This window comes from Salvelinus namaycush, chromosome 7, assembly GCF_016432855.1.
Source record: "Salvelinus namaycush isolate Seneca chromosome 7, SaNama_1.0, whole genome shotgun sequence".
Classification (NCBI taxonomy): Eukaryota; Metazoa; Chordata; class Actinopteri; order Salmoniformes; family Salmonidae; genus Salvelinus; species Salvelinus namaycush.
The window spans coordinates 58,881,962-58,896,761 of record NC_052313.1 but is presented as its reverse complement, the minus strand read 5'-3'; the positions used below and the strand labels follow the sequence as shown (position 1 = coordinate 58,896,761).

Genomic DNA, 14,800 nt, shown 5'->3' with positions numbered 1-14,800 from the left:
CGCCATTTCTGAAAAGACCGCACACGTACAAAAATATTGAGATGTATAAACTTGCCGGATGCGCATGTTTCCCATTATAAATCAGACCCATTCTGAACCTGTTCACGCGTGAATGAGCATTAAAATCCCCCTGAAAAACGTCCATAATTTACATTTTATGGTGACAGTAACGCCCTATTTTTCTGTGTACTGGAATTAAACCAAGGCAGTTTCTAAATAGAAATGGAGAGCTTGATCAAATGTCTTGAGGAACTGGCAGAATGTTTTAAACTTTTACAGTGACATTTGCTGTATCTGACAATTTCTGAAAGAAAAAAACAATTGCAAATTGTTGTGAAATTGTAAACAGATTGTTTGAATTCAATAATGTTTTGCATTAACTTTTTAATATGCTGCACTAGCCGTGAATTCTGGAACATTGTCTACTCGGAACGAAATGGCAGTATTTGCATACTTATTACAGTGGTAGCCTACTCACTTCATTACAAAATATCAACTGTTTGTTCTTCTGTTAAATTCAAATTCAAACCGCGCTCCCTTTCGGATGATGTTATAACCAATAGGCCCAATTAAATGGTAATTTATGTTATGGCTACTTTAGGAATATGAACTCATCATGGCCAGAAAAGGTGAGGAATCTATTCTGCAATGGTGATGATACACGTTTTATGTTCATAAATTAAATATTGTCTACTCGAGAAATTTGACAGTACAGTATTCAGACGTAGCCTACAAACGTCAATGGAAAAGGTGAACCTTCTGTTCTACTGTTAAACTGTTCTTCGGATCGGATCGCATAGAGCAAAAGAGTTGAAATAGCTTATCTATTTAATACTGTAAATTGGGTCTAATTACATTTACGATTTAGTAATTTAGCAGACAGGGTTATCCAGAGCGACTTACAGTTGTGAGTGCATACATTTTCATACTGGTCCCCCATGGGAATCGAACCCACAACCCTGGCGCCATTCTCTACCAACTGAGCTACACGTGACTTAAATAAGTTATTTGATGAATTGTAGCCTATCCTAACTTGTAGGTCTATAGGCCATGAAACCATCACAGTCAGGAAAGGTGAGGAGATTATTCTGCAATTTATTTAACTAGGCAAGTCAGTTAAGAACAAATTCTTATTTACAATGAATCATATCCAAAAATAGCCAACCCTGGGCCCTTCTGGTAGTCAAAGACTCCCAGCTAAGAGAACTATACAAAACGCAGTGATGTGTATGAAATATATCCCCAGTGATAAAACGCAGTGCTGAGTGATAGACTGAATCTAAAGGTTTTAAAACCGAGGCTGCCGCATGCATGTAGATTATATTACTATAATAAAGTACTGAGAGAAGCGTTGCTTGAACAATCTTCCTTCTACTTTCCAAACCCAGACGATGCTGGGCCAATTGTGCGCCGCACTATGGGACTCCCGCTGGATTTGAACCAGCTACTGCAGTGACACCTCTTGCACTGAGATGCAGTGTCTTAGACCACTGCGTCACTCGGCATGATCATGGAAATTAAATAAATAGGAAAAAATATACCTATTTCTAACTAGAAAATTACATTTACTGAAGTAAATGTGGTGTGTTTGCTAGTCTTGAAGTATTTATGGTTGGGAAACAGTAGTAGTAGTGAAGGCAGTAGTAATGTTAGTAGTAGCAATGGTAGTAAAAGGGTTTTCAAAGGCTATGTGTTAGTTATAGTGACCTATTTTGGGGTGGTTTGTAGGTGTGGAGTTATAGTGGGTTATAGTGGGCTAGTATAGTAGGCTACAGTGAGTACTATATCATCATAAGCCATAGAATGGGTTTTTATGCTCCCAAATTGTTTTAGTTTGAACATTCGGAAAGTTTTATGGCATTGATTTCAGTTTTGAATGTTGAAGCCTGCATTCCGCAATTGAAATGAATGGGGATACAACAAGCTTTATCGTTCATGAAGTAGGAATGAAAGCAAAAAGCTGTGTTGAAGGAACCTATGTTTTGTCAGTCTGCACATGTCATCTTTGGGGTTGTGTTTGTAGCTGTGGTTGTGTGGTTGTGTTGTAGGTTCTTTGGGCCCTACAGTATAGCTTAATTGGCCAATGAGCAGGACCATTTTGAATAGCTACCTCTGTAATAATGCCCAAATTACATGATGATGAGATGGGATGACGATAAAACACACATTGAAAAACTGACACAAAAGTTGAGAATTAAGATTGGTTTCTTTTCTAGAAATAAATCCTGCCTCACTTTGGAAAGTAGAAGGAAGATTGTTCAAGCAACGCTTCTCCCAGTGCTTTATTATTGTAATATAATCTACATGCATGTGGCAGCCTCGGTTTTAAAACCTTTAGATTCAGTCTATCACTCAGCACTGCGTTTTATCACTGGGGATATATTTCATACACATCACTGCGTTTTGTATAGTTCTCTTAGCTGGGAGTCTCTGACTACCAGAAGGGCCCAGGATTGGCTATTTTTTGTATATAAAGCGGTTCTTCAGAGACTCCCCCACTACCTCGGCTCATGTATTGACTGGAAATCCAGCAATTTTCAGACCCGCTCTCTGGACTGGCTGGTTCTGGAAGACCCGCGGGTCTCCACTGATCTGGGGACAAATGATTTTAGTTTTTATGCCTCAGCTCATGGAATATCCTTCAGGCCACCTAGAAATGATTGTTTGTTTTGATTGATCTGGTTGTATTTACTGTATTGATATGATGTATTGTATGTTCATGTTCACAGGGCACCCTTACAAATGAGATCCTGGTCTCAATGCTGACCCACCCTGTATAAATAAAAGTAATAAATAAAAAATATATTTATTCCTATGGTTCTCATTCAAACCCGTGTTAATTTAAGAATATTTTAAATGGCTATAGCTCAAAAAGTAAACACAGCATCAAAAATCCTTTGACAAGCAATCTAAGTTGGGGCAGTCTGGACATTTGGAAGTTGGTTTCGTTTTAATAGCTTAAATCTTTTGAACTTTAGAGTTAGCAGAATAAATATAATAATAAAAACAGGAAAAAGAAATCTAGAGTTGTGCTTTGCTTAGCAAGGACACCTAATTATTTTAGAGTGCAAATATAAAATAAATAGATTTTTTGCACTTCTCACTAACCACGAATGATTGCATGATATTTAGCTACCTGTTTAATTAATTGTTCTGAATAAGAGAGTTATCATATATTCCTGCACAATGCTACTACTAGGCTACGTATGCCTTCTTGCAATGCAATACTTCAACCACTTGAAACTGCGTATTCATGGTCTAAAGTTAGCGTGAGGATAAACACATTCACACGTCAAGGTCAATTTCTATAAATGACAACTTTTGCGTGGAAACTGGCGCAAGCATGTTATGGGGGATATTTTGTCCGTATGCAGCGTTTATTAATGAGGCCCCTGCAGACTACGCTCTTTTACTTTTTCAATTGAATTTTCCAGAGCCCCATATGAGATTCTACAGTGTAATATGGTGACATATTGTTCATGTCTTTGTAGGAGGAGCCACAGGACATTGAGCTCTACAACACGTTCACAAGGAGAGACAATGGGCTTTACTCAACTCTGCAGCTGCCGCATCCTAACCCCTGACCCTCTGGCACCGTTGACCAATGATGACATGGCACTAGACACCTTCTCGTAACAGCTAGCTGTACGGTAGAGTGGAAGATATGCATTTACTGTGAATATTTTGATTACTGAAAATGCAATTTTCTTCCTTGTCTGACTTGCCATATATCAGCCTCTCCTTTACTGTAGATGTTCTGTGGTTGTTGTAAATATCAGCACATACTGTCTGCAGGCTGCACATCTGTTATGGAAGTACAAGTGTTATATACAGTACAAGTCTAAAAAATGATAGCTGTTCTGTTTGCGGATAGAACAAAGCATGTTTCTGTGGAGATCACCTGATCTCAAAGTCATAAACTTTTCCACCAGGTGTCAGTGTACTGTTGTAAAATACTAACATTGTCCTGTCATAAACATGAATGGAGAAATCAGTAAAAGTCCCAACTGCCACTGTATTCAAACTGTAACTTTAAAATACAGAATATTAATGTAGACCCGTTTTATAGTTTTCTTTCCTATATAGGCCTGGCTACATGAATTAGCCTACATGTGCATATGTTAGTGCATATGTTAATAAAAAAACACACCAAACAACTAGTAACTAGCTGGATATGATTTATTACAACCGTTTTTCCCCAAAAAATGTATGTATGCTGTAGCCTATGTACTTCTGTGGATGCAAGGCCAGTCTATTTAAAGCATGAGATAACTGTTTCATGGTGGCCGGTCTGTCGTTTCCTGTTTCCTTCCTGCACATCAGGTAGCCTGACTACCATCCACATCGCTCCGGCCAAACACCACGCCCACTAGTGTTTCTTCTCCACCCTGAGTCTGGATTTGCTTTCCTCCCCAACAGAGTTGAGACAGAGTTGGCTTACATGAATCACGTCATTGGCTTTGACATTCTGACTGGTTAGAGACTTCTAATTGCTGGTTAATTTATTTTGTACAATACCCCTCATTTTGATGTCAGCACAAATATTTTCTAGTATGGGAACTTTGGTCCCTTATACTTGAATAACTTTTTTTTTTTTAATGAATTCGCATGTAGTGATAAGGCCACACAGAGGGCCAAAGATAATTACAGACACGTGATAATCTGAAGTACCCAAAAAACCTCACTAGATGTGATCTTGTAAAATTCATCCCAAAACTTGAAAGTTGCCAAAATTCTGGTAGTTTACTGGTAATATACCCTCCCTTTGAAACCTTAAATTGAATAGAATAAATGACATTTTTTCCCCAGAAGGAACATTAGTTGTGGCACGTAACACAAGATAAAGATATACAGTAAACATATCAACAGCAACACACATGCTTACAAGGTATATATATACAAGATAAACATTTAAAAGCTGTACTGATGCCTGATGGCAGTAATGCATATTGATTGTTTAGTGGAAGTGTCCAATAGGGTTGATTTTCCACTCTTACGTGTGTGGTCTTTGTAAATGTCTCAGAGAGCTTTTTGGTTTCTGCTTACAATCTTTAAACTGACCTGCACAACTCTCCCTAGGCCCAAGAGTATCATGACCTGAGCCAAACCAGGCAACTAAGATAACTGTTATAACAGGCTCAATTCAACATCTTTAAAAAGGACTGTTTTTTTTTTAACGGATTGATTGTCACAGACTTTTAAAGATAAAATAACATGAACCAGATTAGTCAAGAATGATCAGGTGTGTGTGTTAATGTGTGTACAGTCACTCAGTAGTCATTGAAAAGGTTCCTGAGAAAGAAAAAAGGGGGAAAGAAAATCGTAATATTTCAATTGGATGAAAACACAGGTCATTGTGATGTAATAAGATGGTCTGACAGCCATTGTGACAAACATAACAGAACAGATATTAACATGCAGCTGAGTGCATGATGCTGTCACCATGACTACTCCATGACCACCACAAAATTACATAATTTCAGAGCTTCTTCCTTAAGAAGACAGACTACAGCAGAGAGTGAGAGAATGAAGGTGTAAACCTACTTCTTTACAGCCTTCTGAGCTGGTTGTATCCTGCATTTCTCAGACGAGCTGAGGGATTTTATCCAGAAAGAGGAGGACATTTTTAAATTATGTTTTGATTTTTGGGTTACTGTAATTTATACAAAAAGTTTTGTAACATTCTCAATATTGTCTGTTTCACGCTTTCTATCGGGATAATCAAATAAAGTCGTAAAAATACTCACATTTGTGACGGACTGGAGCTTGGTATGAAAGACATCAAAACAGACAATGTAGCGGCAAGAAACATACACCACAGAAATACATTTCATTCCCAAATACATTTCATTCATTCCCATTCCCAAATACAAGTTTCATTCCCAAGTTTCTTGCTCAATGAGAGAGATTACAGAAGACATTAAGACTATGAAAGTATGAGAAGGTAAACCTACTTCTTAGTCATCCTACGCTTGGTTGTTGAGCTGTTTGGTGAGCTGGTTGACGAGTGTGACCTGAAAAAACAAAAGGTAATAAAATTATTATTTATCTTAAAAAGCTTGTAAAAATGTGGAAGAGATACTCACATTTGTGATGGACTGGAGGATGGTGTGACACTGAAATAAATCAAAATAAACAATGTACTGACAAGAACCACATCATCTGATTCATTATTCTTTCATTACAATTATTTAATGATGAAGAATGAGTTTTAACCTGTATAACACATATTCTCAGAAAATGCAATTGTCATGTTTCTTGTTTTCAAATAGGTATCCATCATGATCCCTTAAATGTTCTCTAGAATGAGCATCTTACTGTTTGGATGTTGGTGGTGTCTTTAAGGGAGTTCTGCTGATTTCAGGGTCAGGAACTGGGGGTTTTCTACATCAGAAAAGAGATCAACTGGTTAACAACTGGCAGTCAAATCACATTCAGTTCAGAGTAACTGTTCAGTTTCAAGGTAATAGTTTGTATCTCTACCTGGATGAGGTGTCTTTTCTCCTCTTTTGCCATATTACACAGAATACAGCAATGAGACACATTGAACCCATCACTGAACCCATCACTGCACCAATCACTGCACCTGTGAATGACAGAGATGACAAGAAAAGACAGAGGTCAACTTCCCAGGTACACTACACCAAAGCCTCATACATGTAAATATGGCTCTGCACTACACCTGAAAGTTGAATAGTAAAAGAGCCATTCAATAGGTTGATTATGACCTGTCATTATTAGAATAACAACCACTTACCACTGATCCTGTCATCATCAGAGACCTGAGATTGGCCTAGCACAGAAATACACAGGAAGTACTTCATCATGAACACAGACAGTACTTCACCATGAACACAGGCAGTACTTCATCATGAACACAGGCAGTACTTCATCATGAACACAGACAGTACTTCATCATGAACAGAGATAGTACTTCATCATGAACACAGACAGTACTTCATCATGAACACAGACAGTACTTCATCATGGACAGAGATAGTACTTCATCATGAACACAGACAGTACTTCATCATGAACACAGGCACTACTTCATCATGAACACAGGCAGTACTTCATCATGAACACAGACAGTACTTCATCATGACATCATGTTCCTGATCATGTCAATATATTACACATTGATCTATAGACATTTCTCACCAGTAATTGAAGCTGGAATCACCATGGAAGCATTCTTGGTGACATCACTGAAGGACATAGAAGCAACACACCTAACTTCTTTGTCAGTTAGACTGGACACTACCACTGTTACAGTAGTTGTCACAGTGACAGTTCCATTGGGATGGGTGACATCAACCATGGTGGAATGTTCTATCATTATGTCATCCCAGGTTACTATAGGAACAGGTCGTCCAGTAGCAGAACAGGACAGAGTGATGTGACTGTTGTTGGTTTGTGTGATGAGGAGTGAGGGTCCATACAGCTCTATAGGAAAACAACAAACACAGTTCACAGTGAATGTAAATACCATAATGGTTTCATGCACATGATTTACTAAATGATTCCATTTAAATGATTTACTAAATGATTCCATTTAAATTATTTTCTAAATGATTTCATTTAAATTATTTACTAAATGATTCCATTTAAATTATTTACTAAATGATCACATTTTGATAAATGGTTTCAAGACATTGGATGTATGATCTGATAAAATAGCTGCCTGAAGTTCTGAAGAAGTTGTTCTGAGTCAATAATTTACAGTACATTGTGTTATCAGATTTTACCATTTACTTGGAGGCAGGTCGTTCCACTGATAGCTCCATCTGGAAAGGCATTAAACAGACATTTGTAGCAGGACTCGTCTCCTCTTGACACGCCTCTGATGACGATAGAGCAGTTCTGCAGTCCCTCATCTTCAAACTCCACTTTCCCCTGAAAAGGTGGGTTGACATTGGGACCTCGTTTGCTGTAAGTGGCCACATTTTCATTCGCCCCAGTTGTCACTTTTTGCCAGGTTACTTGCCGCACGTCTTTGGGTTTCATGAGCTCACAGTTTAAGACTGCATCTTCTCCCAGGGTTGCTGTGACAACCTGCTGTGTTCTCACCAACTGAGAGAGCCCTGCATGAAGACAGTTACAATAGTTCTTAGACACTAGTAGTACTCAGAATGGTCAGAAGGGGGACTACAGTGCTAAGGGCAGTCTAGGCGGGAGGAAGTTATGGCACCTGTTGTAAAACTATCAATTTCTGTCAATTTCAGGATAGAATATACAAGATATGTGCATAAGGCCACAGCATACATCAACATTAAAGTACTCTTTAGAGCGACATCAATCATTCCATACAGTAAGAGTATGGAGTTGCAGATGAAATCATGCATTACTATAGTCAAATGAACTGGTTTGTCAACAGTTAACACACAATACGCATGTGTAACCGGTGTGAATTGGCTAGCTAGTTACAGGGGTGCGCACTAATAGCACTAATAAAAATGTAAAAATGTATTAATATACAGAATTGTTTACAGGCACCTTTGTGTATAGCTCAGCGCAATTTTGTGTTTAATAACCTTTATTTAACTAGGCATGTCACGATCGTCGTCAAGGAAATGACTGGACCAAGGTGCAGCGTGGTAAGCGTACATTCTTTTATTTTAAATGTCGCCAACAAAACAATAAACAACAAAACGAACGTGAAGCTCTGTAAGGCTATACATGCCACTAACAAAGACAACAACCCACAAATGAGAAAAGGGAAAAAGGCTGCCTAAGTCTGATTCCCAATCAGAGACAACGATAGACAGCTGTCCCTGATTGAGAATCATACCCGGCCAAAAACAAAGAACCAGAAAGCATAGACTTTCCCACCCGAGTCACACCCTGACCAAACAAACATAGAGAATAAAAGGATTTCTACGGTCAGGGCGTGACAGTACCCCTCCCCCCCCCCCCAAAGGTGCGGACTCCGGCCGCAAACCTGGCACTATAGGGGAGGGTCCGGGTGGGCATCTATCTTGGTGGCGGTCCCGGTGCGGGACGCAGACCCCGCTCCACCTCTGGCTCCCCCCACTTTGGTGGCGTCTCTGGTGCGGGGACCATCGCCGCAGGCCCCGGACTGGGGACCCTCGCCGCAGGCCCCGGACTGGGGACCCTCGCCGCAGGCCCCGGACTGGGGACCCTCGCTGCAGGCCCCGGACTGGGGACCCTCGCTGCAGGGCCCGGACTGGGGACCCTCGCTGCAGGGCCCGGATTGGCCCGTGGAGCAGGCACAGGACTCACCAGGCTGGGGAGACCTACTGGAGGCCTGGTTCTTTGAGCAGGCACATGACTCACTAGGCTAGGGAGACATACTGGAGGCCTGGTTCTTGGAGCAGGCACAGGACTCACCAGGCTGGGGAGACATACTGGAGGCCTGGTTCTTGGAGCAGGCACAGGACTCACCAGACTGGGGAGACATACTGGAGGCCTGGTTCTTGGAGCAGCCACAGGACTCACCAGGCTGGGGAGACATACTGGAGGCCTGGTTCTTGGAGCAGGCACAGGACTCACCAGGCTGGGGAGACATACTGGAGGCCTGGTCCGTGGAGCAGGCACAGGTCAAACCGGTCTGTGGGGGAGCACTGGCGATCTGGTGCTTAAAGCTGGCACCACTCGTCCTGGCTGAATGCCCACTTTGGCCCAGCACGTGCGGATCGCAGGCACAGGAAGCACTGGGCTGTGATAGTGCACCGGAGACACAGTGCTCAGAGCCGGCGCAGGGTACCCTGGGCCGAAGAGGCGCACCGGAGACCAGGAGCGCTGTGCTGGCACAATCCGTCCTGGCTGGATGCCCACTCTAGCACGACACATGCGGAGAGCTGGCTCAGAGCGCACCGGGCTGTGAACGCACACTGGAGACACCGTGAGCTTCACCGCATAACACGGTGCCTGACCAGTACCACACTCCCTACCGTGAGCACAGGGACTTAGCTCTGCCAACCTCCCCGTGTGCCCCTCCAAAACATTTTTTGGGAGTGGCCTCCCGGTCTTCCTTGCCAGCCGGTGACCCTGTGTAACGCTGGGCCCCTTTACTAGCTGCTTCCACCTGCTTCCACGGCAGGCGATCCTTTCCAGCCAGGATCTCCTACCACGTCCAGGATCCCTTTCCTTCCAGAATGTCTTCCCATGTCCACTCTGTCTGCTCCTCCCGGCCACGCCGCTTGGTCCGTTTGTGGTGGGTTGTTCTGTCACGGTCGTCGTCAAGGAAATGACCGGACCAAGATGCAGCGTGGTAAGCGTACATTCTTTTATTTTAAATGTCGCCAACAAAACAATAAACAACAAAACGAACGTGAAGCTCTGTAAGGCTATACATGCCACTAACAAAGACAACAACCCACAAATGAGAAAAGGGAAAAAGGCTGCCTAAGTATGATTCCCAATCAGAGACAACGATAGACAGCTGTCCCTGATTGAGAATCATACCCGGCCAAAAACAAAGAACCAGAAAGCATAGACTTTCCCACCCGAGTCACACCCTGACCAAAGAAACATTGAGAATAAAAGGATCTCTACGGTCAGGGCGTAACAAGGCAAGTCAGTTAAGAACAAATTCTTATTTACAATGACGGACTACCCCAGCCAAACCCGGACGACGGTGGGCCATTTGTGCTATGCCCTATGGGACACCCAATGGATGTGACGCAGCCTGGATTCAAACCATGTACTGCAGTGACGCTTCTTGTACTGAGGTGCAGTGTCTTAGATCAATGCGCCACTCAAGAGCCCAATGATTTTCAAGTATGTCACACTTGTTTTAATGTATATATTGAATTAGTCAACTTTACAGATCAAATATGATCAAACACTGTATAGCCTCAAAACATTTATTTTGATATCATGGATGGTCAATCCTTGCATCCATGTCTGTCTATGAATTTGGGAGCGGTTACATTAGTCTCATAGTCTAGTAGCACCCTCTAGTGGCTTAAAGCCTCATGTATTTTGTCCTAGTTCTGTGAAACCAAAACGCGTTGTGCTGTGCCCAGCCTTTGTCTTACTACTTTTTGCTAATAAATACGAATTATTTAACAATTCAGAGTTGGTGGCTATTTACCCATGCAACAAGAAGATTGAGCTACAGCTTCAATATGACATGTAGTTCGTGTTGTGAAATTAACAGGTTTGTCTACAGTTGTGAAAGCACACAATTAGATCAAGACATTGGCACTAACAATATCGCGCCACTTTCAAAGTGGTAGTCAAATGCGGTATTATCGTGCATAAAACTGATATAACTCACCATTAGGGAGGAATATGAGCAGAATAAACAGAGAGTTGAAGAGTGCAGGAGACATGGTGAAAATGTAATTTACTACAGTAATGAAATAAGAGAAAAAGAGCGGGAAATTCCTTCTTCCGGTACACCTGCTCCATAGCCTGGGTACCAGTCTGTTTATGCTCTCTTGCCAATTCCTCATTGAATTGCCATACCAACAATGTTTGGCTTGGCAATGACAATGGAGTAGGCAAAAGCACAAACGGATCTGGGACCAGGCAACCTCCTGCATAAAAGTGAAAGTAAATTTGCTCTCTGTATTCTGTCTACAGTCACAGTTAAACTCAATCAATTTAGTATTGTGTATATCTGCTGGGGAAATTTGCTGAGGCTTTTTCTTCTTCAGAAGCAGGAAAATAATTTAATTGTTCAATAAACTGTGGAATCTAACACAACAAGCATCTGGAAATTCTGTATTTACATAATAAAATAAATGACGATATGAACTCAAACTCGACACACTTCAATCTAATGAAAATAGGATATCAAACAATCGTCCTCAACATGACATGCAAGCGGTACCGATGCACCAAGTCTGGACCCTGAACAGCTTCTACCACCAAGCCATAAGAATGCTAAATAGTTAACCATATAGCTACCCGGACTATCTGCGATGACTATTTTACACTAACTCTTTTGACTCGTCACGTTTGCTGCTGTTACTGTTTATTATCTTTCCTGCTGCAGTCACTTTATACCTAGTTAAATGTACATATCTACCCCAATTACCGTGTACCCCTTCACATCGACTCGCTACCCCGTGTATATAGCCATATTATCCTTACTCAATGTGTATTTATTATTACTTGTATTATTACATTTCTATTATTTCTCTATTTTCTTTCTCTCTACATTGTTGTGAAGGGCCCCTAAGTAAGCATTTTACTGTTAGTCTACATATGTTGTTTACGAAGTATGTGACATTTTATTTGATTTTGAAGTTGTATGCATTGCACTGACAGAGGAATCATAGATGAGATCGGGCAACAATGTAACTCAATAATACATGATGTAGCACAAGTTTATTAAAAGGCATTGGAGAGATGGAGCACATGAGAACATACACAATATCTGAAGACAGTGGGCCTGGCTTCAGCTTTTTAATCTGTGGTGTAGGCCTAGGGAAATCAACAATGTTGTCATGGCAACATTTATAGATAATGATATTGTTTCTCAAGGGCTATGGGACGTTCTGAACTTTGAAGGCCGAGCCTAGGCACTAATGACGCCAAAAGCATTACTTTACTTAAGTAATAATTACTATTACTTCATTCATATCCAAGATTTACTCAACCAAACACACACCATAAGTCAAAAAATGTTCCATCACTTTTTACTACCACAAGACCTCATACACCTTACATCAATACAAGTTCAACACGTGCTATCATTTTGAAATTAATTGAGGTGAAATAAGTGGAGGATAAAATATTGCAGACAAAGAAAATAATTGGACTAATGTCATATTTTGTGAGAGAAGTGAACATTATCTACGCTCCTCTTCTCTTTGGTCTTTCAATAAGTAAACAGCAGGTGGTGCTGCTGTCTTGATATAACCACAACCTGGAGTTTGTGTTTCAGCCCAATGGTAGCCACATTAGCTGAGGGGTGGAGATGGAGAAAAGTAACATTACAAGCATGGATACTGAAATAATACCATAAAATGAAGAATATATGTGTGGTTATGATGTGGTAAGACAGTTGGGTAACATAGTTATGACAGCTATTAGGACGTACGCTGAATGACCAAAAGTATGTGGACACCTGCTTGTCGAGCATCTCATTCCAAAATCATGGGCATTAATATTGAGTTGGTCCCCCCTTTGCTGCTATAACAGCCTCCACTCTTCTGGGAAGGCTTTCCACTAGATGTTGGAACATTGCTGCTGGGACTTACTTCCATTCAGCCACAAGAGCATTAGTGAAGTCGGGCACTGATGTTGGGCGATTAGGCTTGGCTCGCAGTTTGCATTCCAATTCATCCTAAAGGTGTTCAATGGGGTTGAGGTCAGGGCTCTGTGCAGGCCAGTCAAGTTCTTCCACACCGATCTCGACAAACCATTTCTGTGTCATGCTGAAACAGGAAAGGGCCTTCCCCAAACTATTGCCACAAAGTACAGAATGTCATTGTATGCTGTATTATTAAGCTTTCCCTTCACTAGAACTAAGGCGCCTAGCCTGAACCATGAAAAACAGCAACAGACCATTATTCCTTTTCCACCAAACTTTACAGTTGGCACTATGAATTGGGTCAGGTAGTGTTCTCCTGGCATCCGCCAAACCCAGATTTGTCCGTCGAACTGCCAGATGATGCGTGATTCATCACTTCAGAAAAGGCATTTTCCCTTCTCCAGAGTCCAATGGTGGCGAACTTTACACCACTCCAGCTGACGCTTGGCACTGTGCATGGTGATCTTAGACTTGTGTGCTGCTGCTCGGCCATGGAAACCCATTTCATGAAGCTCCCATTGAAATGTTATTGTGCTGATGTTGCTTCCAGAGGCAGTTTGGAACTCAGTACTGAGTGTTGCACTAATTTGAAGGGGTGTCCACATACTTTGTATATGGTGTATGATGACATAACAGTTAATGACACTTGCCCACTTAGGCAAAAATTGCTTCTCCTTTCAGGGTTTCTTCTATAGAAGTACAACATGAGTACACATTGGCCGTTTCAGGGTTGATTGAAACTAACCAATATCTGCATCAGTTCTACGCTTGATAAAAAGCACCCTTCAGCCTTGTGGTGGTGCAGAATCTATCATTGTTTGTGTCTAAACAAGGAAGTTGATGTGTCTGTGGTTGATCATAAGACCTCTCTGTGGTGAGTGCTCAGCAAAGACTCCAGTCACAAAGACCAAGATGCCCTAGCAGAGGTGCAAGTGTTTCTGCACAGGAGTAACACAAATACAAGCTAGACAATAGCAGCACTTCCTCCTCTCAGCTCTCAAGGTCCATTATAACCAAGTCAACCCAGTCAAAGGAGCATCACTTTGGTTTGATTAAGTGTTATTGTATTCCTCTACTGAGTAAAAACGTTATATCTATAGTCGGTCTGAGCAGGCAGTGTTGGGTCAACATTTGGTTGTGCAGTTGGTCAGTATGTGTGGAAGCGTATCCAGACTTGTTCTGCTTCTGGTGCTGTGGGTTCTATTCACAGCTGTTCACAGGACCTGCCACTGATAGCTCCATCTGGATAGGCGTTAAACAGACACTTGTAGCAGGACTCGTCTCCTCTTGACACTCCTCTGATGACGATAGTGCAGTTCTGCAGTCCCTCGTCTTCAAACTCCACATTCCTCTGAAAAGGTGGGTTGACTACTGGTCCAAATCGTTTGTTGTAGGTGGCCACATTATCAATCTCCCCTGGTGTCACTTTCTGCCAGCTGACTTGAAGCTCGTCTTTGGGTTTCATGAGCCTGCAGCTGAAGTGAGCATCCTCTCCCAGGGTTGCTGTGACAACATGCTGTGTTCTCACCAGCTGAGAGAACCCTGCATGAAGACAGTTTCAGGCTGTTT

The 14,800-nt window shown here is 41.7% G+C and overlaps 1 protein-coding gene across 1 annotated transcript in view; it reads right to left on the bottom strand.

Annotated features, from left to right (window-relative positions):
• Window positions 1–4,890: 4,890 nt before the first annotated feature.
• LOC120051534 (nectin-4-like) overlaps window positions 4,891–14,800 on the bottom strand; it is a 63,059-nt gene continuing 53,149 nt past the window's right edge. Inside the window, exons 2-11 of the mRNA XM_038998468.1 lie at window positions 7,749–8,084; window positions 7,162–7,446; window positions 6,758–6,793; window positions 6,484–6,586; window positions 6,319–6,384; window positions 6,087–6,116; window positions 5,958–6,014; window positions 5,748–5,765; window positions 5,545–5,592; window positions 4,891–5,292 (exon numbers count right to left, since the gene is read on the bottom strand). Coding sequence (XP_038854396.1) covers window positions 5,271–5,292; window positions 5,545–5,592; window positions 5,748–5,765; window positions 5,958–6,014; window positions 6,087–6,116; window positions 6,319–6,384; window positions 6,484–6,586; window positions 6,758–6,793; window positions 7,162–7,446; window positions 7,749–8,084 — 1,001 coding nt within the window. The 3' untranslated portion in view covers window positions 4,891–5,270. The remainder of the gene's footprint in view (window positions 5,293–5,544; window positions 5,593–5,747; window positions 5,766–5,957; window positions 6,015–6,086; window positions 6,117–6,318; window positions 6,385–6,483; window positions 6,587–6,757; window positions 6,794–7,161; window positions 7,447–7,748; window positions 8,085–14,800) is intronic.